Below are 24,271 nucleotides of genomic sequence, written 5' to 3'. Positions count from 1 at the left end.
GAATATCACGAGTCTTCGACCGTTCGTCCAAAAGCACAGTCCCCACCACGGATTTTTGTAGCCGGCATGCTGGAATGACGGGTACAAGGACAGCAAAAGAAAACAGGCTCTGAAATACAAAACGCGATATTCGGACACACACACACACCCACCCACCCACCCCCCCGGAGAACCAGAGGTATCGGGCTCCCTAACCCAAGCGGCAGGAACTTGGCTTTCAATCCTTCAGCTCCCCCGGAACACGTTCCCAATGAACTCCCCCACCGCCGCCGCCCGAGCCGAGACACGTCAAGGCTGAAGAAGGTGGGGTCCATCAACGCAGAATCTAAGCCCCCTCGGCCCCTACCGCTCCGGAGGAGCTGGGCTTGCTCCGGCCCTGCCACGGCCTCAGGGCTTTCTCCCTAGAAGAGCTTCCTGGGAACACAGCACAGGAGGAGGCGCCGCTACTGCTCGCGACTCATTCTCTGCCCCCACCCCGGGCTGCACTACAGCTCCCCAGGAGGCGGGAGGCACCTGCACTGACCCCGGCCCGAATCACCTGCTCGGCCTCCGCCAGCTGCCGGGAAAATGGCTTGGCGAGCACGGCAAGAACAACAGCGGCACCGCTGCCTTGGCTCCTCGGCCCATTCATCGCAGCCACACGACTGTGTCGGTCTTTTATTCCCAACGGTATTTTTGCACTGTGGGAGAGCAACTCAATCGCATTAAACGTTGCTACATCCAAAGATACAGCTAAGAATGGCTGGAAAATCAAAGGTGAAGGTCTCTACCGTGAGTGTTCACTTTTAATACCCCCACATAAATTCCGGGTTTGTATAGTTCATACACACTAGCATTTATCCAAGTATTTCGATACCTTGAACGACCAGGAGGAACTTTCATTTTCTCATAAATCGCGGTGTAAAAGATTGCAACTTGTTAATAAATTATTAATCTAATCCTTGAGTCTTCTTGTGGTAGGACACCTCTTCACCAAAATACTCTAGGACAGCAAGTGAAGACAAGTACAGCTGCACACCCTAAGCTATGCGGACCATTTCTAAAAGTGTAAATGGTCTGTATTCGAGTGCCTAATTGATCTCATCTTACTTCTCCTAAAATTCCTTCCCGGTTTAGATATGTTCTCACGGTGGGTATAGCCTCTTCTGCTCAAACAGGCAGAATCAACAACGATTGAAAAGTGGCTGAGAATCCAAATTCCTCGGTTTAGTATGTCACTGTCAACACGATCAACAAGGTCCAAGCAACTCTCTTCGGGAAAAGGGAAGGGAAAAATAGAAGAGGTTCAAAATACAAAAGGCCATTTATTTTTTCTTTCGAGATCCCATTCTACACCTCCACGTGTGCATGAAAGACATATCAGGAACGCTGAAAAAGAGGGAACTAACACCCAGGATAGAAAAAAAGCGAAATAACTGCACAGAGCAAAGACTGCAATAAATAACCGCTCCCACCTAGGCTACCATTACTACAGAAGTCTCTCCAATCACACGGGGGACACACTCCTCCTTCATCACGGAGGAACAATCTGTGGGTTCTGAATTCATGGAGAAAACCATGAGAAGTAGATGCACAAAGAACTCAGAGATATAGTGCCTGGACTAAATTAATCCGTCCCACTAGTGCTGCCGTTTGGCAGCAGCCTGTCCCCAAAAGACGGGAGGGCACACGTCGGGGGAACAAGCTGTAACTTCTCCAGCCATGGAGCCTCATGCGCGTTTCCTTTGGGAGTCCAACACTAAACAGCATTAAGCAACGGGGCTCTCTTCAGCTGTCAAACAAAGTCCATGGCTTTGGGAAAAAGCCATCGGAAGGAAACATCGACACCGAGCGTCAACCTTGTTTTGCCGGCGGCGTCGTGTAGAATTAGCGGGTCTCATCGTACACAGAAAGGATCCGCCCTCACCGTTACTAGCAGTTCAGCCAACACAAGTTTCCTAGTCAGAACTTCTCAGCTGAACCTCAACCTGTGACCGCCGAGGAACCACGAAGCGCCTACTGCCTGCTGGAGTGGAAGGGGGTCGCCCCGTTCCTTCCTTCCTCCCTCCCTGGACACATGGCTCAACACTTCCCATCCCCACCACCGCGACACCCAGGAGAAAGAGGACGGAGGTTCAGAACGGTGAAGGATTTCATTCTGCACAGGCAGGATACGCGTTCACCGGCACTAACACACCCTCGGAGACAGCGCAGGTTCTGCAGACAATTGGGTTGCCTTGGCGGCGTAGTTGAAACACATTTGGATTTATCCAAGTAATAAGAGACTTTGAACGACCAGAAGAAACATTCATTTTCTCATAAATCGTGATGTCAAAGATTGCAACTTCTTAATAAATTATTAATCTAATCCTTGAATGTTCATGTTGGTAGGACACCTCTTCAGCAAAATACTGTAGGACAGCAGGCGAAGACAAGTAGAGCTGCACACCCTAAACTATGCGGACCATTTCTAAAAGTGTAAATGGACTAGATTAGAGTGCCTAATTCATCTCATTTTACGAATTTCCTTCTCGTTTTAGATACGTTCTGGGTATAGCCTCTCCTGCTCAAACTGGCAAATGCAACAACGACTGATTAAGTGGCAGAGAGACAGAATTCCTCGCTTTAGTATTTCCCTGTAACGCCTTGAACCACGTCCCGGAAAAACAGGAGAGAAAAAGAGGGCAGGGTCAGAAATTCAACACGGATTTTTTTTTTCTTTTGAGATCCTATTTTACACCTTCACCTGTGCATGAAAGACAGATTGGGAGCGGTAAAAGAAGAGGGAACTACCAGTCGCACAAAGAACTCAGAAAACTCATGCCTGGATAAAATTTATCCGCCCCGTTAAGGCTGCCATTTCTGCAGAAGCCTTCCTCCAAGTGCTGGGAGGGCCCACGGCAGATGAGGGCAACATTCACTGGGGGAACAATCTGGGAGTTCTGAATTCATGGAGAAAACAGTCGTGGGAAACCAACGGGTTTGCCTGCAGCTATCAACCAGGTTCAGGTGCATCGGTTTGGGAAAAGAGCGACGAGGAAGGAAACTCTCCACCAAGAAGCGCCCACCACACTTTCCCGTCCCTCTCAGGCACAATCCTCAATTTACAGCGATCACCGATACGAACTCAAAGGAGGGTTGGTATCAGAAATTCTCGGGTGAAGCTGAGCGTGCGGCCGCCGGCAGAGCAGGGAGTGCCGCGGCTGCCTGGCTGCTCGCAGAGCAAGGGCGATCCCCGGCTCGTTCCTTCCCTCCCGGGCAGCCGGAGGAGCGCTCCCCGTGCCCAGCAGCCGCGGAAAAGCCCGGGCGAGAGGCACGACGGCTCCGCCCGGCTGAAGGAGAAGAGCGAGAGCGCGCGGGCTCACAGACCTGCGGTGCGTCGGGCTCCGCGGGCGGCTCTCCCGCGCCGGCGCTGCTGCTCGGGCTCCGCTTCCCGCAGGGCTCCCCGCCGAGAAGCTCCTCCGCGGCCAGGCTGGGCAGCGGCGGCGGCGGCGGCAGCCAAGCGGCCTCGGCCACGGCGCGGCCCGGCGCCACGCACAGGTTGTAGGAGTAGGGCAAGGTGCCCTCGCAGAAGTCGGCCGGGAAGGCGGCGCCGGCCACGGAGAAGCGCTGCGCGCCCAGGCAGCGCAGGACGGCGGGCGGCCCGGCCCGGCGCAGCCGCGCCAGCACGGCCAGCGCCACGCTCAGCAGGAACAGGGCGGAGAGGAGCGCCAGCGCCAGCACCAGGTAGAACTGCAGCTCCGCCGGCGAGTCGGCGCCCGCCGCCCGCTCGCTCAGCTCCGGCAGCGCCTCCTGCAAGCTCTCGGCCAGCACCACGTGCAGCGTGGCCGTGGCCGACAGCGCCGGCTGCCCGTGGTCCTTCACCACGGCCACCAGCCGCTGCTTGGCCGCGTCCCGCTCCGACACGGCCCGCGCCGTCCGCACCTCGCCGCTGTGCAGCCCCACGCGGAACAGCGCCGGCTCCGGCGCCTGCACCAGCTCGTACGACAGCCACGCGTTGCGCCCCGCGTCCGCGTCCACCGCCACCACCTTGGCCACCAGGTACCCGGCCTCGGCCGACCGCGGCACCACCTCGAACGGCGCCGGCCCCGCCGCGCCCGCGCCCGCCGCCGGCCACAGCACCCGCGGCGCGTTGTCGTTGCGGTCCAGCACGAAGACGCGCACCGTCGCCGTCGAGCTCCGCGCCGGCGCCCCGCCGTCCTGCGCCCGCACCGCCACCGCGAACTCGCGGCACTGCTCGTAGTCGAAGGAGCGCTGCGCGTACACCGCGCCGCTCCGCGCCTCCACCGACACGTACGGCGCCGCGCCCGCGCTGCCGCCCGCCAGCCAGTAGCTCACGCGCCCGTTGGCGCCCGCGTCCGCGTCCCGCGCGCGCACGCGCAGCACCGGCGCGCCCGCCGCGTTGTTCTCCGCCACGTAGGCGCTGTAGGCGGCCTCCTCGAACACCGGCGCGTTGTCGTTCACGTCCGACACCTCCAGCACCAGCGCCGCGCGCCCGGACAGCGCCGGGATGCCCCGGTCGCGGGCCACCACCGTCACCCGGTGCTCGGCCGCCTGCTCCCGGTCCAGCGCGCTCGCCGTCACCACCTTGTACGAGCCGCCCGACGACGACGCCACCAGCGACAGCGGCGCCTCGCCCGACAGCTCGCACGACACCTGACCGTTCTCCCCGGAGTCCCGGTCGATCACGTTCAGGAGGGCCACCACCGTGCCCACCGGCGCGTCCTCGGCCACCGGGCTCGACACCGACAACACCGTGATCTCGGGCGCGTTGTCGTTCTCGTCTGTGATGTCGATCTGCACGTCGCAGTGAGCAGAGAGCCCGCCGCCGTCCCTTGCCTCCAGGTCGAAGCTGTACTTGCTCTTCTCCTCGAAATCGAGGGGCCCCGCCGTCCTCACCTCGCCGCTGTCGCCGTCGACGCTGAACAGCGCGCGGACGCCGTCCGGGACGTTGCCGAAGGAGAAGGCGACCCGCCCGTTGGAGCCCGCGTCCGCATCCGTGGCCCGCACCCGCAGCACCAGCGACCCCGCCGGCACGTTCTCCCGCACTCGCGCCTCGTAGACGCTTTGGCCGAACACGGGCGCGTTGTCGTTGGCGTCCGTCACGTTGACGCGAACCTGGACGGTCCCGGACCTGGCGGGGTCGCCGCCGTCCACCGCCGTCAGCACCAGCTGGAAGGAGCTCTGCTTCTCCCGGTCCAGCGCGCTCTCCAGCACCAATTCCGGCTGCTTCTTCCCACCCGGGCCCTCCTTCACGGCCAGGGTGAAGGACGGGTGGCTGGTGAGCTGGTAAGTCAGCAGCGAGTTGCTGCCCACGTCCGCGTCCCGGGCCATCTCCAGCGGGAAACGCGCGCCGGCGAGCGTCCATTCACCGATCTCGAGGTCCAGAGCAGCCTTGCTGAAGACCGGGGAGTTGTCGTTGACGTCCTGGATGGCCACCTCGACGTGGAAAACGTTGAGCGGGTTCTGCACGAGCGCCTCGAAGCTGACGGAGCAGGACGCCGCCTCGCCGCACATCTCCTCCCGGTCCAGCCTCTCGCTCACGTACAGCTCCCCGCTCTCCGCGCTCACCGAGAAGTATTTCAGCTGCCTTTCAGCGGCAGTCGCCACCCGCAGCTTGCGTGCCGGCAGCTCCGCCGGGCTCAGCCCCAGGTCCCGCGCCAGCGGCCCCACCAGCGAGCCTCTGCCCAGCTCCTCGGGGATGGCGTAGCGGATCCGCTCCGCCGCCGCCCGGCAGCACAAGCCCAGCAGCAGAGCGGGCAGCAGCAGCACTCGCCCGGCTGCTCGCCGCCGGCTCTGCCGCTGCCTGCCCGCCATCGTCGGCAGCGCTCGCCGCGCTCCTCCCTCCTGCCGCTGCCCTGCCGCCCTTCCAGCCGCTCTCCGCACCGAGCGCAGGGGCCGCCGGAGGGCAGCGAGCTCGGCGCCGGCTCGGACGCCGCTGCTCCCCGCGCCGCGCCGCCTCTCGCCTCTGCTGCCCGCGCCGCTGCCGCTCTGGCCGGCGCCGGGCGAGCGAGCAGCCGGCGGGGGCAGGACGCGGCGGCGGCTCCGGCGGCGGCGGCGGCGGCGGCGGCTCCGGCTCCAGCGCCGCTCCGCGGCGGCCAACAGCGGCACCCGGAGGCGCCGCGACGCCACCGCAGCCGGCTGATGCCCGCGCTCCCGGGGGCTCTGGGACACAGGGGAAAGGAGGGGGCACCCGCCACTTGTGACGGCTCGTTCCCACGCAGCCTTGCTCCACGTACGCGCTGATGGTCACATACTTGATTACCAGAGCGTTACCATTGCGTTATGGACAGCAAAGCTCGCATCATAACAGAAACGGCACAGGCCTTGGCACTAGGCGTGAGGTCAGTTATTGATAACCAATAAATAATCAGAAACAGGATGAAGCAAACGTCAGTGCAGTCCTGTCATCCTGGGCCTGCAAAGGGTTTCTGTGCATTTCTTCCTTGTGCTCCAGTCAGTCTCTGACGTTTGTCCTGTTGTTGATTTTTCTTGTAGGGAGAAGAACAATTGCACAGAGAACTGTATCACCCCGAAGGCAATGTGTCTCCCCCTATGCCCAGATAGCAGAATAGCCTTTATTAATTTCTTCCTGAGAAACAAAAGTTCCCTCCTTCTTTTCTGTCTCCATATGTGAGGGGTTGACAATGGGAAAGCGCAAAGCCAGGTTAAATCTTTCATAGAGCCAAAGATGGTTTGGGTTGGAACAGACCATAAATATGATGTTGTCTGGCACCCCTCCACCCCCGTACCACAGGCAGGGACATCCTTCCCCAGCTCAAGTTGCTCAAAGCCCCGTCCAACCTGTCCTTGAATACTTACCATGACGGGGCATCCACAGCTTATCAGAACACTTGCTGAGAGTGTCCTCATTGCCACCATCTCTGTCCCTGGGGAAGATGTTATTTAGATCCATTCAATAGTACTGCTCCGAGGACGGACCCCTGAGCGACATGTTACTGGTTTCCACCTGGACATTGAGCCATGGACTGGAACTCTTTGGACGCGGGCATCCAGCCAGGTCCTCACCCATCCAACAGTCCTCCTGTCAAACCCAGCTCTCTCCAACGAGTGTCCATCATGTTTTGGGTGACCGTGTTGGGGACACCCTGCACACGTTCTGTCACAAAGCCCTCGTCTGTTCATGGAAACCTTGGCTGGGCCGGGTGCAGCTCTGCACTTTGAGGACTGCAGCAGAGATGGTTTCCTTTCTTATGCTGCAGACAAGTGTCCTCTGGCAGCACACGGGGGTCTAGGAAAGCTTTCCTCTGCACCGTGTCACCAGCCAAGAGGTATATGGGAGGTGCCCCTGCCCTCGGAGACTGGGAGCAGATGTGACCTTCCCCACTGGATCAGACACCCGGGGGTCGAGCAGTAGCTCATGACAACAGTTGTTAGAAACACACAGAAATGAACGGATCTGGGCAATAACATTTCTTAGGCCCAACTTACTGAGCAGAAACAACTCCAATTGTATGCTTGGTACCACAAGGTGTGCGCAAGGGAGTAACTATGACAAGCAGGGAAATGACTGTCTGCGCCTCTACACCCACCCCCAACAACAGATCTCCCCTGAATTTTCTCTCCGACCCTACACAAGTTGCAGGTTTGCTTCTGGCCTTCTCAGAATTAGCAAAAACAAGAAGGGATGTACCTTTGCCTGCTCACCACCATTCTCAGAAGAAACAGAGGATTCTAAAGCACATGAATGAGCAATGGCCAAAGTCAAAGAGGAGCGGTCATCCGAGAGAGAGTGGGCCATCAAACTAGTGACTTAGGGGGAACCTCTTCCCCCTTTTTATCACACGCATTGTCCCACAGAGATGTGACTCCTACTATAATCATGATTTCTTCTGCTCTCCCTCCCAAAACCAGAACACAAATGTACCCTCACATCTCCTGCCTTTCTCACCAGCCGTGACATGAGCAGGAGGCACCAACGCACAATGGAAGAGAGCCTGTTACTTATAACTAAACCAACATCCAGAGGAGACCAGGAAAGGAAAAGAAAATGTAACAACCCATGCAACAAGCCTCAAAACAAATAGTTGTCAGAGGAAAGTCACTGGCAGTCTGCACTTGGACACTGAAATTCATCTCCCACAGCATCTGCAGATCCCTGGGGTCTCAAGCTAGAAGGGCAACCTTAAAGTCTTACTCTGCACTACATAGGAGGGGGTTCATTTTATGAAATATTCATCAGCTCTCATCTGTAGTTTTCTACTCTCTGACCTGTTAGTCTCCCTACAAATCAAATGCTCTAAGTGTAAACACCTCATCATGGGCCTCTTTCTCAAGCTAAGAGAAAAGAGAAGGGATTCTGGTTCAGATTTTGCTTCATTTTCCTCACACCTAAAATTCTGTCTTAGGTGGTTGAACTAAACATTTGCTGCAAAACAACACTCACAGTTTCAAATGCAAAAGCACTGTCCAGAAATGGGGAAAGCCAGCCATGTCCTTCCAGGAAACAAAGGCCTGAAAACACGTGAAATTACAGTTGTGAAGAAATTCCACATCACAACATTCCAGGGAGATAGAGATGGATAAAGGAGGGTTCAGAAGGCAATTATAAGGGCTCGTACCCATGCAGCATTGCTCCAGGTACACACTTATGCTCAAATATTTGATTACCAGAGCATTACCATCGTGTTATGGACAGCAAAGCTTGATCATAACAGAAATGGCACAGGCCTTGGCACCAGGCGTGAGGTCAAAGCCTTGCCCAACCAAAACCACTCTGACCCACCGTAGTTCAAAGCCAGCCCCTCACCGTCCTCGCTCTGCGTTCACAGCCTTTAGTCACACCATGGGCCATGCCCAGCTCTTGGCCAGGCATCAGCCACCGGTGAAAGAGCATTTCCTTTAGCGACATCTTAGGGAACCAGAGTATATTTACTGCATCACACAGACATACACAGTTCTAGGGGACCAGATGGGATACGCCACGGTTGCTGAAGGAGCTGGCTGGGGTGATCACCAAGCCGCTTTCCAGCATTTACCAGCAGTCCTGGCTGAGTGGGGAGGGCCCCATAGATTGGAAATTGGACAATCTGACAGCCATATATAAGAAGGGTAGGAAGGATGATCCGGGAAATTACAGGCCTGTCAGCTTGACTTCGGTGCCCAGGAAGCTGATGGAGCAGCTTCCAATCAGGATGATCCTCTGATTCTATAGCAAAGTTATTGTGCTGGCAGCTGAACACCTTCACGGTAGGGATGGAAACTGCTCCCCAGCCTGATCATTGTAACAGATCCTCCTTTAAGGACTGTCAGGCAAACTGAGGCCCAGTTTTAGAACATGAGAAGAAACAAGGAAAGAATGTGAAACCCACAGAAGTGAAGGAATCAGCTTTCCATTTCAGATTCTGTCAGCACTAGTAGGTACACAAGAAGAGTATCTAGTTGGTAAGAATTACATGGAAGGATCAAACCGGAGTTTACACCACAGACCATAGCCACAGTTCTCAAAGGAATTTCTCTGGACAACAGGAGAAGGATGATGCACAGGACCACAACTATAGAGCTCATATAAAAACTAGGAGAAACTCAACATTTACACCTACCTTCTAGACATTTCAAACTACAGCACAGTGAACTCTTCCACCCACCCTGGCTCTGTGCGGACAGAATGCTTCAGCGTGCTCCAACAGCTCCCAACAGGGAAGCTAACTTTGCAGACAGACATCATTGAAAGAAAGGTTTCCCACACAACTTCTCCTTAAGGACAACAAGGATCACAACACAGGTGCATGCACAGGGACTTCTCTGCTCATCACACTTATGTGAAGAAATCTGAAATGCTCTAAAGAGCATAAGCCATATGCAGCTCAGTCCTCACTATCACCTCAAAGACACCATCATTCTTCAGCACAGGGGCAATCTGGAAGACACGTGACTCTGTAATTGGTAATGCAATGTTTACATCGATGTTCAAGAAATACCACTGATAGGAAAAGCTGTATCAGCCATGAGGATGCACCAAATGAGCAGCTTCCTCGCATATGCTTCTAATACTAAGCCCCAAAACCATAAATTCCTGACAAAAATACCCTCCCGTCCCCTACAGCCCCACACAAACTCATTTATAGAAGGCCACCAATAAATCCCGGAATCCACAAAACACAGGCCTTGATGCTATAAATTCCTCCTCACACAGACCCCACCGAGACTCTGCTCACAGCTCACAAGGTTGTCTCTGATCTTCATCATTAACAAATCCCTTCCACCTAAAGTCACACAGACAATTTCTCCTCAACATGGGTAGGATTTGGCTTCTCACCATTGCACGGTGTTCTTTGACCCTCATAATTTGCAAGAACATGTAATCAAAAGGCCACTTGCCAGGACACAATATCTAGAACATGCACCAACATCTGGCCATGGACGTGTATGAGCAAGGGAAGGTGCGTTTCTCTGTGAGGTTCAAAGCACAGAAATGATACACCATTAGGTACTCCATGAGGCACACGCTCGTGTTAACTATGACAGGTACGGAAATGACCATCTCTTCTTCTGCAGCCTCACACCCAGAGCTCCCCTGTCTTCTCTCCAACCCTACACAACTGGCAGGTTTGCTTCTGACCTTCTCAGAATTGGCAAAAACAGATCATGAGAGGAGAATGTACCATGATTGCACCAAGAACAGAGGTACATTTGAGTTCTCATCACCACTCTCAGGAGAATGACAAGAATTCTAAACCACATGAATGATAAATGCCCAAAATGGAAGAGGAGCAGTCATCCAACAGCTAAAGAATGAGTCATCAAATTAATGGCTCAGGGGAACCTCCTCCCCTCTTTTATCACACGCACTGTTCCACAGAGATGCGACTCCTGCTAAGGTCATGTTTACCTCTATTCCCCACCGACAAGAACAGAACACAAACATTCCCCCACATCTCCTGCCTTGCACACCCGCTCGAGCATCAGCAAGAGCCACTAACACACCACACATGGCTGAACAAAGCTGTGCTGATTGTTACAGATAAACGTACATACAGAGGAGACCAGGTAAAGAAAAACAAACCCACAGATCAGACCAGCAAGGCAAGTAAGCATTCAAAGAGAAAGTGGATTCAGAGGAACTCACCGGGAAGATGTCTCAGTCTTCACTGCAGGCGTGGGAATTCATCCTGGAGAGCACTTGGAAGTCCCTGAGATCTCAAGCTGCAAGTGCTGCCCTAAAGCCTTACTCTGGACTACACAGCAGGGGGGTTCAGTTTAAGAAATACTCGTCAGCTCTCGGCAATATTTCTAATCTGTGCCCTGCTCATCTCCCACAGATATGAAGCTCTAACTGGAAACACCTTCTCATGGGCCTCCTTCTCAAGCTACATCTTCTGAGAAATTACAACACATTCTCTTTCAGCTTCTGCTTCCTTTTCCTCACAAATAAAATTCTGACTTAGGTGGTTGGAGTAAGTATTTGCTGCAAAAACAACACTGATGTTTTCAAAAGCGTAAAGAACTCTCCAGAAATGTGGAAAAGGAAATACCCTTCAAGGAAACAAAGACCTGAAAAAGTCTAAGTACGACTATGAAGAAACTCTCAGTTGTAACTTTACAGGGAGATACAGACGGATAAAGGAACTTTCATACTCAATTCAATTAAAAACCATTGTACACACACATCATCATTCTACAGGCGCAGTTACTGCACAAACACTTTATGACCGGAGGACTGGAATTGCCTTTCAGGACAGGGAAACCAGGATCACAACATCAGTGGCACAGGCCTTGGCACCAGCCATGAAATCAAACCATGGCCCACCCAAAACCACATTGACCCACCTGTTTTCCTAGTCCAAAGCCAGCCCCTCACCCTCCTCACTCTGCAGTCACAGCCTTTGCTTGCACCACGCACAATATCCAACTTGTGGCCATATGGCGGCCACAGGCAACAGAGCATTTCATTCAGTGACACCTGAGGGAAACTGAGCTCTGTCAAAGTCTTTGTCTTGGCAGCTGAACACCTTCCAGGAGGGGTGGAAACGGCTCCCCCAGCCCAAGAGTTATAAGAGATCCTATAATGTTTTTGGGGCATGACCAGGCACAATGAGGCCCAGCTTTAGACCTGGACAACCAACAAGACAAGAATGGGAAACCTACAGAAGTGAAGGAATCAGATCTGGACATTTCAGAAGATGTCAGCTCTAGTAGGTACCCAGGAAAGGTATCTAGTAGGTAAAAAGCCCACAGGACACTCACACAGGAGCTCACAACAAAGACCAGAGCCAGCAGTGCTCAATGTATTTTCTTCAGACAACTGGAAGAGGGAAAAATGCAGAGAAGGACAACTGTGGGCTTCATCTAAGAACTAGGACAAATGGAACATTTACACCATCTTTAAATCTTTTAGACATCTTATATTGTACCACAGCAAACTTTTTCAAATGCCCTGTCTCTGGGCACACACAACTTTCCACCCTGCCCAAACATCACACAACAGGAAAGCTGCCTTTGCACACAGACACCACTGAAGGAGACGTTGCACACACAGTTCTCCTTACCCGAGAACAACCATCACAACACAGACACATGCAAAGAGATTTCTCTGCTCATCACACTAATTCAAAGAAATGGCAAATGTTCTCCAGTGCATAAGCAATACGCAGCTCCAATAAAGACTCACTCATCAAAGTATCAATTCAAAGACACCATCATCCTTCTTCAGCACATGGGCAACTTGGAAGATACATGATTCCCAGACCTTAACGTAAAGTGTACATCTATGCTCAATACCTGCCATTCACAGGAAATTTCATACAACAGGACAGAAAATGGATGAAGCCACAGCTTGGCCACTTGGAGACTGAATAGTGTCATATCCAAAAATAAGACACCTTCAGACTCACTTTATGTTTTCCAGCAACAAACCTGGGAATTACCAAAACCCATGCCTTGTCTCCACCACTTCCTCCTCACACTCAGCAGCCCCAAGACTCTCCTCAAACCCCCCAAGCTCACAAGGCTGTCACTGATCATCATCATTTGCAGACACACTCCACCCAAAGAAAATTCACACACACAACCTCTCCTCACCATGGATAGTCATTGACTTCTCACTGTGTCTATGTGACAAACAAGAGCATTTCTTACAGTAACATTTTAAGGAAACACACCTAGGAAAGTCTTTCTCTTCACAGCTGTAAACATGAAAGGCAGGTACGGGACAGTGAGAGAAATGTAACAGCTGTGATCTTCCACACACTATCAGAGACAACGGCCCGTCTTTAGCTCATCACAGTGAGCAAGGCAAGAAGTTCTCACATTCAAAATGGAAGGGATCACAACATACTCTTCTTGATGATCGCGCTTAGAGTAGGTACATGACTGATGTCTTTAGTACATAATATACACACAGTTTACTCTTCCCAAAGCTCTCATTATGTTGTTTTGTCATAAGTACATAATGAAGGTGTTAGTTAAGAATTGACAACAAAGAATTGCAAACACACAGCAGAGACTTCCCAGGACACCCAATGCAGCTGGAATAAAATGGCTCAGGACAAAGTTCTTTGACAAGAAGAAATTCTCATTGCATGCCACTGCAGCTGGGCACTGAACAGGGAATAGACTAAACCATCTGTCTTTGATCCTTCAACAGCCCCTCACACACAGCTCCCAGCACTCTCCTCTCCAACCCATCACAACTTGCATGGTGTTCTTTGACCAGATAATTTGCAAACACATCACATCACAGGGACAGTTGCCCAAAACTTTTCAACATTCACCACCATCACACCATGCACTCCACATAGATATCTTGACGTCTCTGTACAAGAAGGAAGACACATTTCTGGGCTCACTGGTGTTTTAGGAAGAAACGTCAAGGGCCTAAAACTATAAGAGAAGCGGCCCACAGGGTCAGGAACATCTGCATAGGGGCACTATCCCCCTCCTTACATCTCCCACTGCCCCTTGACTCTCTCCTATGGCTCTGGCCATAGCCTGTATGCTCAAGCCAAGGCACATCCAGCTCCGTTTCAAGTAAATAAGCCTTGAAAGACGGGCAATCAGCAAAGCCCATCTCCCGTTTCCTGCAGTAGCCCTTCCCACGCAGCCACCCAGAGACTTTCTCAAAGAGTCACAACTTTTCCTATTCTCTTTCAGCTTCCTAACAGGCAGACAGACATCGTCAAGGGACCAGTTGTTGCCCAGCCCATTCCTCCGCCCGCTGCACAAAGGTGAAAGCGCAAAGACATTTCGTTGCTCGTCATGGAGAAGCAGCGAGGCTGAGAAGAGCAGAAACGCTGAGCAGCCAAGTTACATGTGGGGGCACGAGGGTTCCGTCGGAAGAGCATCTCCCCCCGCTCCAGCACACGGGCTGTGGGGAAGCACCTGACCTGGCGGGACCGCAGAGTCGGCCCTTGTGCCGCCGCCGGCAGCAGCTGTAGCGCTGAGCCCCGGTCCCACGCTCCCCTCCCGCCAGCCAGAGGCAGCAGCAGCCGGCGCGTTGCCGCGGGAAGCGCTGCCTGCCTGGGAGCGAAACCCCCCTCGGCAGCGGCCGGGACGCGGCGCGGCCAGGCCCGAGCAGCAGCAGCAGAGCGAAGCGTCGCGGAGCCGCGAAGTGCGGGCACAGGAACTCACCGGGGCAGCGGCGGGGTCCTCGCCGAGCAGCGGCGCGGGCTCGTCGGGCGGCGGCCGGGCCGGGAGGGTGTCGCAGCAGCTGCCGCCCGACAAGCGGAGCTGGCTCTTGCGCGAGTCGGCGGTGAGCGACACCTCGTGCGAGTAGGAGCGCAGGAAGGCGCGGACGCCGTCGATGCCCACGAAGTGCGAGGCCGGCACGCCGCGCAAGGCGCCGCTGCCCGCCGCCAGCAGCTGCGAGCGGCGCCAGCGCCGCAGGCGCAGCGCCAGCAGCAGCAGCAGGAAGGCGAGGAAGAGGCAGGACACGGCCGCCACGGCCACCACCAGCCACCGCGTCAGGCTGCCGGCCGGCTCGCCCGGCGCCGCCGCCGCGCTGCCCAGCTCCGACAGCAGCTCGGCCACGCTCTCGGCCAGCACCACCGTCAGCGTGGCCGTGGCCGACAGCGCCGGCCGCCCGTGGTCCTTCACCACCACCACCAGGCTCTGCCGCGCCGCGTCGCGGGCCAGCGGGAAGCGCGCCGTGCGCACCTCGCCGCTGTGCAGCCCCACGCGGAACAGCCCCGGCTCCGTCGCCTTGGCCAGCTCGTACGACAGCCACGCGTTCTGCCCCGCGTCCGCGTCCACCGCCACCACCTTGGCCACCAGCGCCCCGGGCTCCGCCGAGCGCGGCGCCAGCTCCACGCCCGCCCAGCCCGCGCCCGCACCCGCGCCCGCGCCCGGCGCCGGCGGCGGGTACAGCACCTGCGGCGCGTTGTCGTTCTCGTCCACGATCACGAGTCGCACCGACACGTTGCTGCTCAGCGCCGGCGCGCCGCCGTCCTCCGCCCGCACCCACAGCCCCACCTCGCGCACCTCCTCGTAGTCGAAGGAGCGCAGCGCGTACAGCGCGCCCGTCTCCGCCTGCACCGACACGTAGGACGACAGCGGCGCGCCCCTCACCCGCCCCTCCGACAGCCGGTACCGCACGCGCGCGTTCTGCCCCCAGTCCGCGTCCGCCGCCCGCACCGTCAGCACCAGCGCGCCCGCCGCGTTGTTCTCGGGCAGCCGGGCGCTGTAGCGCGCCTCCGCGAACACCGGCGCGTTGTCGTTCACGTCCAGCACCCGCAGCGCCAGCACCGCGCTGCTCCGCAGCGCCGGCGACCCGCCGTCGGCCGCCCGCACCGTCACGTTGTACTCCGCCACCTCCTCCCGGTCCAGCTCCCTCGACGTCACCACGCGGTAGTAGTCCTCGAAAGACCTCTCTAGACGGAACGGCAGCCGCTCCGCGATGCTGCACCGCACCTCGCCGTTCGCCCCCGAGTCGCGGTCCTGCACATGCAGCAGGGCCACCACCGTCCCCGACGGGGCATCCTCGGAGATCTCGCTCAACGCCGACGACACGGTCAGTTCGGGCGCGTTGTCGTTCACGTCTGTCACTGTAATCGCCACTTTCGCCGTGTCAGAAAGGCCCCCGCCGTCCCGAGCGTGCACCTCCAGTTCGTAAGAGTCATCTTCCTCGAAGTCCAGGCTCCTCACCAGCGTGATCGCTCCCGTCTCGGCGTCCAGATAGAAAATCTTCGAGACTTTCTCTGTGATTTGCTTCAGGGAGTATTTCACGTGCCCGTTCATCCCTTCGTCGGCGTCGGTGGCCGTGACGGTGAGGAGGGTGGAGCCCACGGGCACGTCCTCCGGCACACGCACCGTGTACTCCGCCTGGCCGAACACGGGCGCGTTGTCGTTGGCGTCCAGCACCGCCACGCGGATGCGCGCCGTGCCCGTCCGCGCCGGGTCGCCGCCGTCGCTCGCCCTCAGCACCAGCTCGTGAAACGCCGCCTCCTCGCGGTCCAGCGCCTTCGCCAGCACCAGCTCGGGACGCTGGTCCCCGCCGGGGCCCGCCTGCACGGCCAGCGAGAAGTGCTCGTCGCCGCTCAGCTCGTAGCGCTGCAGGGAATTCGCTCCCGAGTCCGGGTCGTGAGCTCTGGCCAGGGGAAACCGCGACCCTGGCGATGTCGTCTCACTTATTGTCTCCTCCAGTTCAGTTTCCTTGAAGCTGGGCGCGTTGTCGTTAATGTCCGTGATCTCCACTTCGATTCCGTAAACCTGCATTTCCCCCTCCACTATCACCTCACATCGCAGCACGCAGCGCTGCACACTCTCGCACAGCTGCTCTCTGTCGATCCTCTCCGCCGTCACCAAATGTCCCGTCTTCCCGTGCAGGGAGAAATACTGCGTCCTACCTCTGTCCAAGAGGCGGAGGCCGCGGTCGCGGAGCGCCGGCAGCTCCAGCCCCAGGTCCTTGGCCACGTCGCCCACGAACGAGCCCTTGGGCATCTCCTCGGGAACCGAGTAGCGCAGCTGCCCCCACGCCGCCTCCCACGCCGCCACCAGCACGCACCACAGCAGGGCTCGCTCCCGCCGGCCCCGGCGCCTCCCCGCCGCGCACATCTCCGCCGCGCCCCCGCCGGCCCCGCACCACCGCCGCCACCGACCCGCCGCCGCCCGCCGATGCGCTTCTGGCTCTGGCTCCGGCTCCGGCTCCCGTTCACGGCTCTGGCTTCGGCCCCGTGTCGTTCTTCCCACTGCGGCTCTGACTCCAGCTCCGGCTTCGGCTCCGGCTGCCGCTCGCTGTCGCCGGCCCCGGCCGCTGCCGCCGGCCCCTCCGCCTCGCTGCAGCACGGCTCCGCACCGCGGGGACGCTCGCAGACCGCCCGGCCGCCGAGCCAGCCAGCGAGCGAGCGAGCGAGTCGGGCCGCAGCGGGCGGGGCTGCCTGCAGCGCTCCGGCCTTCCTCTCGCTCCTCCTCGGTCAACAGCGGCGCCCGCAGCCTCCTCCCGGCACTGCAGGCACCGAGCGCTGCCGAGACATCGCTGCCCGCCCGGCCCTTCCCACCGACAGCTCGCGGGGACGGCACCGGCGCCACCGAGACATCGCTGCCCGCCCGGCGGGGAGCTCCTGCGCTGTCGTCTCTCCCCGACACCTCCTCCGTGATCCTCGCCCACATCCCGACCACAAAGGAACAACACTCGGCCCGCCACTGTGTTCCTTCTACCGCACGGGAGAAAAATGTATCTGGCGATATTATGCCAAGTCAAATATGACGTGGGGACAGTGACGAGCCTGTTCCCCTCGGTCCGAAAGCACAGTCTCCACCGCGAATTGCACAGCTTTGTGCAGCACTCGAGCTTCACGGACTTTGTCCTCGCCCCTTCTGCTGAGGAAAGCAGTGTCATGGAGGAGGGGACCTGCGCCGCATCTCACCACCAGTCGCAATGGTCCGTCCCGCTCTCCCGCAGTGCGGGGACACTCCACTGTTCGCTCTTCTCTTTGGTACTTCTCAGCTGCACATCGGGGGCTGCTCTGAATCCGCCGCCACTCCTCCCCCTTCTCCCAACAGCACTTCCCGATGTTTGCCTCTACCCTTACACTCTAGGCTGGGCTTACACGTAAGACTTAACGCTCCGTTCTAGAGTAACTCAGCAGCCGGCAGCGCTGCACATGCACTCGCTGTTCGGGGCTCCATTACAAACAGGAAATTCAGGCAAATTCCAAACCCTTACAGCTAAATGCTAGCAACCGGGACTGAGTACAGCTCTCTGGAAAAAGGGAAATAGGCTGTGAAATACAAAACATGTATGGGGTTTTTTGTCGGTTTGTTGGTTTTTTTGATATCCCATTCTACACCTTATCCTCTGTTGAAAAGACAGATCTGGAACTTTAAAAACATCACCTGGGATGGAAGAAAACATGGGAAGAAAATTTACAAAAAACTCGGAGATATAGTGTCTGGACTAAATTAATCCGTCCCACTAGTGCTGCCGTTTGGCAGCAGCCTGTCCCCAAAAGACGGGAGGGCACACGTCGGGGGAACAAGCTGTAACTTCTCCAGTCATGGAGCCTCATGCGCGTTTCCTTTGGGAGTCCAACACTAAACAGCATTAAGCAACGGGGCTCTCTTCAGCTGTTAAACAAAGTCCATGGCTTTGGGAAAAAGTCATCGGAAGGAAACATCGACACCGAGCGTCAACCTTGTTTACCGGCGGCGTCGTGTAGGATTAGCGGGTCTCATCGTACACAGAAAGGATCCGCCCTCACCGTTACTAGCAGTTCAGCCAACACACGTTTCCTAGTCAGAACTTCTCAGCTGAACCTCAACCTGTGACCGCCGAGGAACCACGAAGCGCCTACTGCCTGCTGGAGTGGAAGGGGGTCGCCCCGTTCCTTCCTTCCTCCCTCCCTGGACACATGGCTCAACACTTCCCATCCCCACCACCGCGACACCCAGGAGAAAGAGGACGGAGGTTCAGAACGGTGAAGGATTTCATTCTGCACAGGCAGGATACGCGTTCACCGGCACTAACACACCCTCGGAGACAGCGCAGGTTCTGCAGACAATTGGGTTGTCTTGGCGGCGTAGTTGAAACACATTTGGATTTATCCAAGTAATAAGAGACTTTGAACGACCAGAAGAAACATTCATTTTCTCATAAAACGTGGTGGAAAAGATGGCAACTTCTTAATAAATTATTAACCTAATCCTTGAATGTTCATGTTGGTAGGACACCTCTTCAGCAAAATACTGTAGGACAGCAGGCGAAGACAAGTAGAGCTGCACACCCTAAACTATGCGGACCATTTCTAAAAGTGTAAATGGACTAGATTCGAGTGGCAGAGCCCACGACATCTCAGCGGTTCACGACACCAGTACCACCATTTTAGGCGGCACAAGCTGAATGGCAAGAACCTCTCCACTGAGCCTACAGGAGTGACAGCTGATGAGGCACTAAGTGCCGGTTCGCACTTGCCAGAAAAGCAGCGCTACAGGCTTCTTTCGTTCCTTCACGGAAACCGAGATCGGCACTAACGCCCAAAGCAGACAAAGGAAGACCAACAGACCACTGCCCCTCCTGGTCAAATACAACGACTAATGAAGTGCTGAGAGACCGAGTTCCTCGGTTTAGTCTTTCCCTGTCAACGCGATCAACCAGGTCCAAGCACCTCTCTTTGGGAAAAGGGGAGGGGGAAAGCAAGGACAAATACTTTTTTTACAACTATATTTTTTTACATTTTTGGCAAGTAAAATACTTTTTTTTTTTTTTTTTTTTTTTTTTTTTTAATTCTACGTGTAGAATATTAGGAGTCTTGGACCACTGATCCAAAAGCACAATCACCACCACGGGTTTTGTAGCCGTCAAACTGGAATGACGGGTACAAGGACAGGAAAAGAAGACAGGCTCTGAAATACAAAACGCGAAAGTCGGACACACATATTCGGACTTTTCCCTTGGGAGAAGGGGAGAGGAAAAGAGAACAGGCTCTGAAATACAAAAAGCGATTTCTTTTTTCTGTTGAGATCCTATTCTACACCTTCACTGTATGAAAGACAGATCAGGAACGGTGAAAAGGGGGAAATTATGACCCAGGAAGCAAAAAAAATAAAGTGAAATAACTGCACAGAGAAACAATGCCTGGAATAATTAAGCCATCCCACCTGGGCTACTATTACTGCAAAAGAATTCCCCCAAAAGACGAGGGACACTCTCCTCCTTCATCACGGAGAAACAAACCATAACTTCTTCCATGGAGAAAACACGCATGTTTCAGGAAGAAAAAACCGCCAACACCAAGAGTCAATCCCATCATCCCGACTGCGCCACGTAGAATCAGTGGATCTCCTTCTACACGGTAAAGACCCGCATTCACAGTTAGCATGGGAAAGAACTGTATAAACAATTGCGAAAACTCATGCCTGGATAAAATTTATTTCTCCACTTAATGCTGACACTTCTGCTGCAACCTTCCTCCAGAAGATGGGAGAACACACGGCGTATGAGGGCAACATTCACTGCGGAGGAACAATCTGTAACATCTGCATTAATGGAGAAAATACGCCCGTTTTCTTGGGGAAATGGATTAACCCACGGGTTTGCATTCAGCTATAAACCGATTTGGGGAAAAGAACGCCAAGGAAGGAAAATTCTCCACCAAGAAGAGCCCACCACATCTTTCGTCACGCACGATCATCAGTTTACTCGAAGGAGGGTCGGCGAGAAAACCCCCGACGTGAGGCTGAGGGTGGCGCCGCCGGCAGAGCAGGGAGTGCCGCGGCTGCCTGGCTGCTCGCAGAGCAAGGGGGATCCCCCGCTCGTTCCTTCCCTCCCGGGCAGCCGGAGGAGCGCTCCCCGTGCCCAGCAGCCGCGGAAAAGCCCGGGCGAGAGGCACGACGGCTCCGCCCGGCTGAAGGAGAAGAGCGAGAGCGCGCGGGCTCACAGACCTGCGGTGCGTCGGGCTCCGCGGGCGGCTCTCCCGCGCCGGCGCTGCTGCTCGGGCTCCGCTTCCCGCAGGGCTCCCCGCCGAGAAGCTCCTCCGCGGCCAGGCTGGGCAGCGGCGGCGGCGGCGGCGGCAGCCAAGCGGCCTCGGCCACGGCGCGGCCCGGCGCCACGCACAGGTTGTAGGAGTAGGGCAAGGTGCCCTCGCAGAAGTCGGCCGGGAAGGCGGCGCCGGCCACGGAGAAGCGCTGCGCGCCCAGGCAGCGCAGGACGGCGGGCGGCCCGGCCCGGCGCAGCCGCGCCAGCACGGCCAGCGCCACGCTCAGCAGGAACAGGGCGGAGAGGAGCGCCAGCGCCAGCACCAGGTAGAACTGCAGCTCCGCCGGCGAGTCGGCGCCCGCCGCCCGCTCGCTCAGCTCCGGCAGCGCCTCCTGCAAGCTCTCGGCCAGCACCACGTGCAGCGTGGCCGTGGCCGACAGCGCCGGCTGCCCGTGGTCCTTCACCACGGCCACCAGCCGCTGCTTGGCCGCGTCCCGCTCCGACACGGCCCGCGCCGTCCGCACCTCGCCGCTGTGCAGCCCCACGCGGAACAGCGCCGGCTCCGGCGCCTGCACCAGCTCGTACGACAGCCACGCGTTGCGCCCCGCGTCCGCGTCCACCGCCACCACCTTGGCCACCAGGTACCCGGCCTCGGCCGACCGCGGCACCACCTCGAACGGCGCCGGCCCCGCCGCGCCCGCGCCCGCCGCCGGCCACAGCACCCGCGGCGCGTTGTCGTTGCGGTCCAGCACGAAGACGCGCACCGTCGCCGTCGAGCTCCGCGCCGGCGCCCCGCCGTCCTGCGCCCGCACCGCCACCGCGAACTCGCGGCACTGCTCGTAGTCGAAGGAGCGCTGCGCGTACACCGCGCCGCTCCGCGCCTCCACCGACACGTACGGCGCCGCGCCCGCGCTGCCGCCCGCCAGCCAGTAGCTCACGCGCCCGTTGGCGCCCGCGTCCGCGTCCCGCGCGCGCACGCGCAGCACCGGCGCGCCCGCCGCGTTGTTCTCCGCCACGTAGGCGCTGTAGGCGGCCTCCTCGAACACCGGCGCGTTGTCGTTCACGTCCGACACCTCCAGCACCAGCGCCGCGCGCCCGGACAGCGCCGGGATGCCCCGGTCGCGGGCCACCACCGTCACCCGGTGCTCGGCCGCCTGCTCCCGGTCCAGCGCGCTCGCCGTCACCACCTTGTACGAGCCGCCCGACGACGACGCCACCAGCGACAGCGGCGCCTCGCCCGACAGCTCGCACGACACCTGACCGTTCTCCCCGGAGTCCCGGTCGATCACGTTCAGGAGGGCCACCACCGTGCCCACCGGCGCGTCCTCGGCCACCGGGCTCGACACCGACAACACCGTGATCTCGGGCGCGTTGTCGTTCACGTCCAGCACCTCCACCTCCACCTCGCAGTGGGCCACCAGGCCGCCGCCGTCCCTCGCCTCCACCAGCAGCGTGTAGCCTCGCGTGTCCTCGAAGTCCAGCGCCTCCTGCAGCGTGACCGTCCCGCTCTCCGCGTCCACCACGAACTTCTGAAGCACCTTGGCCGGCGTTTCCCCGAAGCCATAGGTGATGCGGGCGTTGGTGCCGGCGTCGGCGTCGGAGGCGGACACGTGCAGCACCGTCGAGCCCGGCGGCGCGTCCTCGCGCAGGCTGGCGCGGTACCGGTCCTGCGCGAACACGGGCGCGTTGTCGTTGGCGTCGGTGACGTTGATGCAGAGCTGGGCGGTGCCGCTCCGCGGCGGGTCGCCGCCGTCCACTGCAGTTAGCACCAGCCGCAGGCTCTGCTCGCTCTCCCGGTCCAGCGGTCGGCGCAGCACCAGCACCGCGAACTTGCTGCCGTCCGGGCTCTCCTTCACCTCCACCGCGAAGTACCCGTTGGCCTCCAGCTCGTAGCCCTGCAGTGCGTTGCTGCCCACGTCCGCGTCCTCGGCCACTCCTAGGGAAAACTGGGCGCCGGGAGAAGTCAACTCGTTGATCTCCAGCTGGAAATTGTCTCGCAGGAAGCGCGGGGAGTTGTCGTTGACGTCCTGGATGGCCACCTCGACGTGGAAAACGTTGAGCGGGTTCTGCACGAGCGCCTCGAAGCTGACGGAGCAGGACGCCGCCTCGCCGCACATCTCCTCCCGGTCCAGCCTCTCGCTCACGTACAGCTCCCCGCTCTCCGCGCTCACCGAGAAGTATTTCAGCTGCCTTTCAGCGGCAGTCGCCACCCGCAGCTTGCGTGCCGGCAGCTCCGCCGGGCTCAGCCCCAGGTCCCGCGCCAGCGGCCCCACCAGCGAGCCTCTGCCCAGCTCCTCGGGGATGGCGTAGCGGATCCGCTCCGCCGCCGCCCGGCAGCACAAGCCCAGCAGCAGAGCGGGCAGCAGCAGCACTCGCCCGGCTGCTCGCCGCCGGCTCTGCCGCTGCCTGCCCGCCATCGTCGGCAGCGCTCGCCGCGCTCCTCCCTCCTGCCGCTGCCCTGCCGCCCTTCCAGCCGCTCTCCGCACCGAGCGCAGGGGCCGCCGGAGGGCAGCGAGCTCGGCGCCGGCTCGGACGCCGCTGCTCCCCGCGCCGCGCCGCCTCTCGCTCTGCTGCCCGCGCCGCTGCCGCTCTGGCCGGCGCCGGGCGAGCGAGCAGCCGGCGGGGGCAGGACGCGGCGGCGGCTCCGGCGGCGGCGGCGGCGGCTCCGGCTCCAGCGCCGCTCCGCGGCGGCCAACAGCGGCACCCGGAGGCGCCGCGACGCCACCGCAGCCGGCTGATGCCCGCGCTCCCGGGGGCTCTGGGACACAGGGGAAAGGAGGGGGCACCCGCCACTTGTGACGGCTCGTTCCCACGCAGCCTTGCTCCACGTACGCGCTGATGGTCACATACTTGATTACCAGAGCGTTACCATTGCGTTATGGACAGCAAAGCTCGGATCGTAACAGAAATGGCACAGGCCTTGGCACCAGGCGTGAGGTCAAAGCCTTGTCCAGCCAAAACCACTCTGACCCACCTTAGTTCAAAGCCTGCCCCTCACCCTCCTCGCTCTGCGTTCACAGCCTTTAGTCACACCATGGGCCATGCCCAGCTCTTGGGCAGGCATCAGCCACCGGTGAAAGAGCATTTCCTTCAGAGTCATCTTAGGGAACCAGAGTATATTTACTGCATCACACAGACATACACAAGTCAATGGGATCAGATGGGATACGCCCGTGGGTGCTGAAGGAGCTGTCTGGGGTGATCACCAAGCCGCTTTCCAGCATTTACCAGCAGTCCTGTCTGACTGGGGAGGGCCCCACACATTGGAAATCGGTCAATGTAATGCCCATATATGAGAAGGGTCAGAAGGATGATCTGGGAAATTACAGGCCTGCCAGCTTGACTTTGGTGCCCAGGAAGCTGATGGAGCAGCTCATCCTGAGTACCATCACACAACACATGCAGGACAACCAGATGATCAGG

General features: G+C 58.0%; 3 protein-coding genes across 4 annotated transcripts in view; all 3 read right to left on the bottom strand.

Annotated features, from left to right (window-relative positions):
• The window catches only part of LOC141949794 (protocadherin gamma-C5-like), a 75,643-nt gene extending 52,242 nt beyond the window's left edge, over nt 1–23,401 (bottom strand). The window contains exon 1 of one of the 2 annotated variants that reach the window (XM_074883807.1): nt 22,240–23,401. In XM_074883807.1, the coding sequence (XP_074739908.1) occupies nt 22,240–23,265 (1,026 nt within the window). In that variant the 5' untranslated portion in view covers nt 23,266–23,401. Of the gene's footprint in view, nt 1–3,348; nt 5,988–22,239 lie in introns of those variants that run through there. The other variant, XM_074883801.1, reaches the window with a different exon arrangement.
• Nucleotides 13,808–17,016, bottom strand: LOC141949921 (protocadherin gamma-A10-like). Its single transcript, XM_074884087.1, has 3 exons — nt 14,325–17,016; nt 14,113–14,213; nt 13,808–13,978 (listed from the first exon to the last, which is right to left on the bottom strand). The coding sequence occupies exons 1-3, from the start codon at nt 16,987–16,989 to the stop codon at nt 13,808–13,810; spliced, it is 2,937 nt and encodes a 978-aa protein (XP_074740188.1). The 5' UTR covers nt 16,990–17,016.
• LOC141949920 (protocadherin gamma-B5-like) lies at nt 20,294–22,233 on the bottom strand (the record flags this gene model as incomplete). The annotated part of the gene is made up of 1 exon (XM_074884086.1): nt 20,294–22,233. A coding segment is annotated over one exon (1,665 nt), but the record flags the coding sequence as incomplete, so codon positions are not given.
• Nucleotides 23,402–24,271: the final 870 nt, after the last annotated feature.

The sequence above is a fragment of the Strix uralensis genome, chromosome 14 (genome assembly GCF_047716275.1).
Source record: "Strix uralensis isolate ZFMK-TIS-50842 chromosome 14, bStrUra1, whole genome shotgun sequence".
Taxonomy (NCBI): domain Eukaryota; kingdom Metazoa; phylum Chordata; class Aves; order Strigiformes; family Strigidae; genus Strix; species Strix uralensis.
The sequence above is the reverse complement of the archived record's forward strand: the minus strand, read 5'-3'. Positions and strand labels throughout refer to the sequence as shown.

Bases quoted from the DNA above. Each gene is read 5' to 3' on its own strand.
- LOC141949921 (XM_074884087.1), bottom strand. From the start codon at position 16,989: ATGTGCGCGGCGGGGAGGCGCCGGGGCCGGCGGGAGCGAGCCCTGCTG. The intron at 14,214-14,324 runs GTCAGGTGCTTC...TGCTCTTCTCAG, and splicing joins CGACTCTGCGGTCCCGCCAG to CCTCGCTGCTTCTCCATGAC. The intron at 13,979-14,112 runs GTCTGTCTGCCT...CCGTCTTTCAAG, and splicing joins ACAACTGGTCCCTTGACGAT to GCTTATTTACTTGAAACGGA.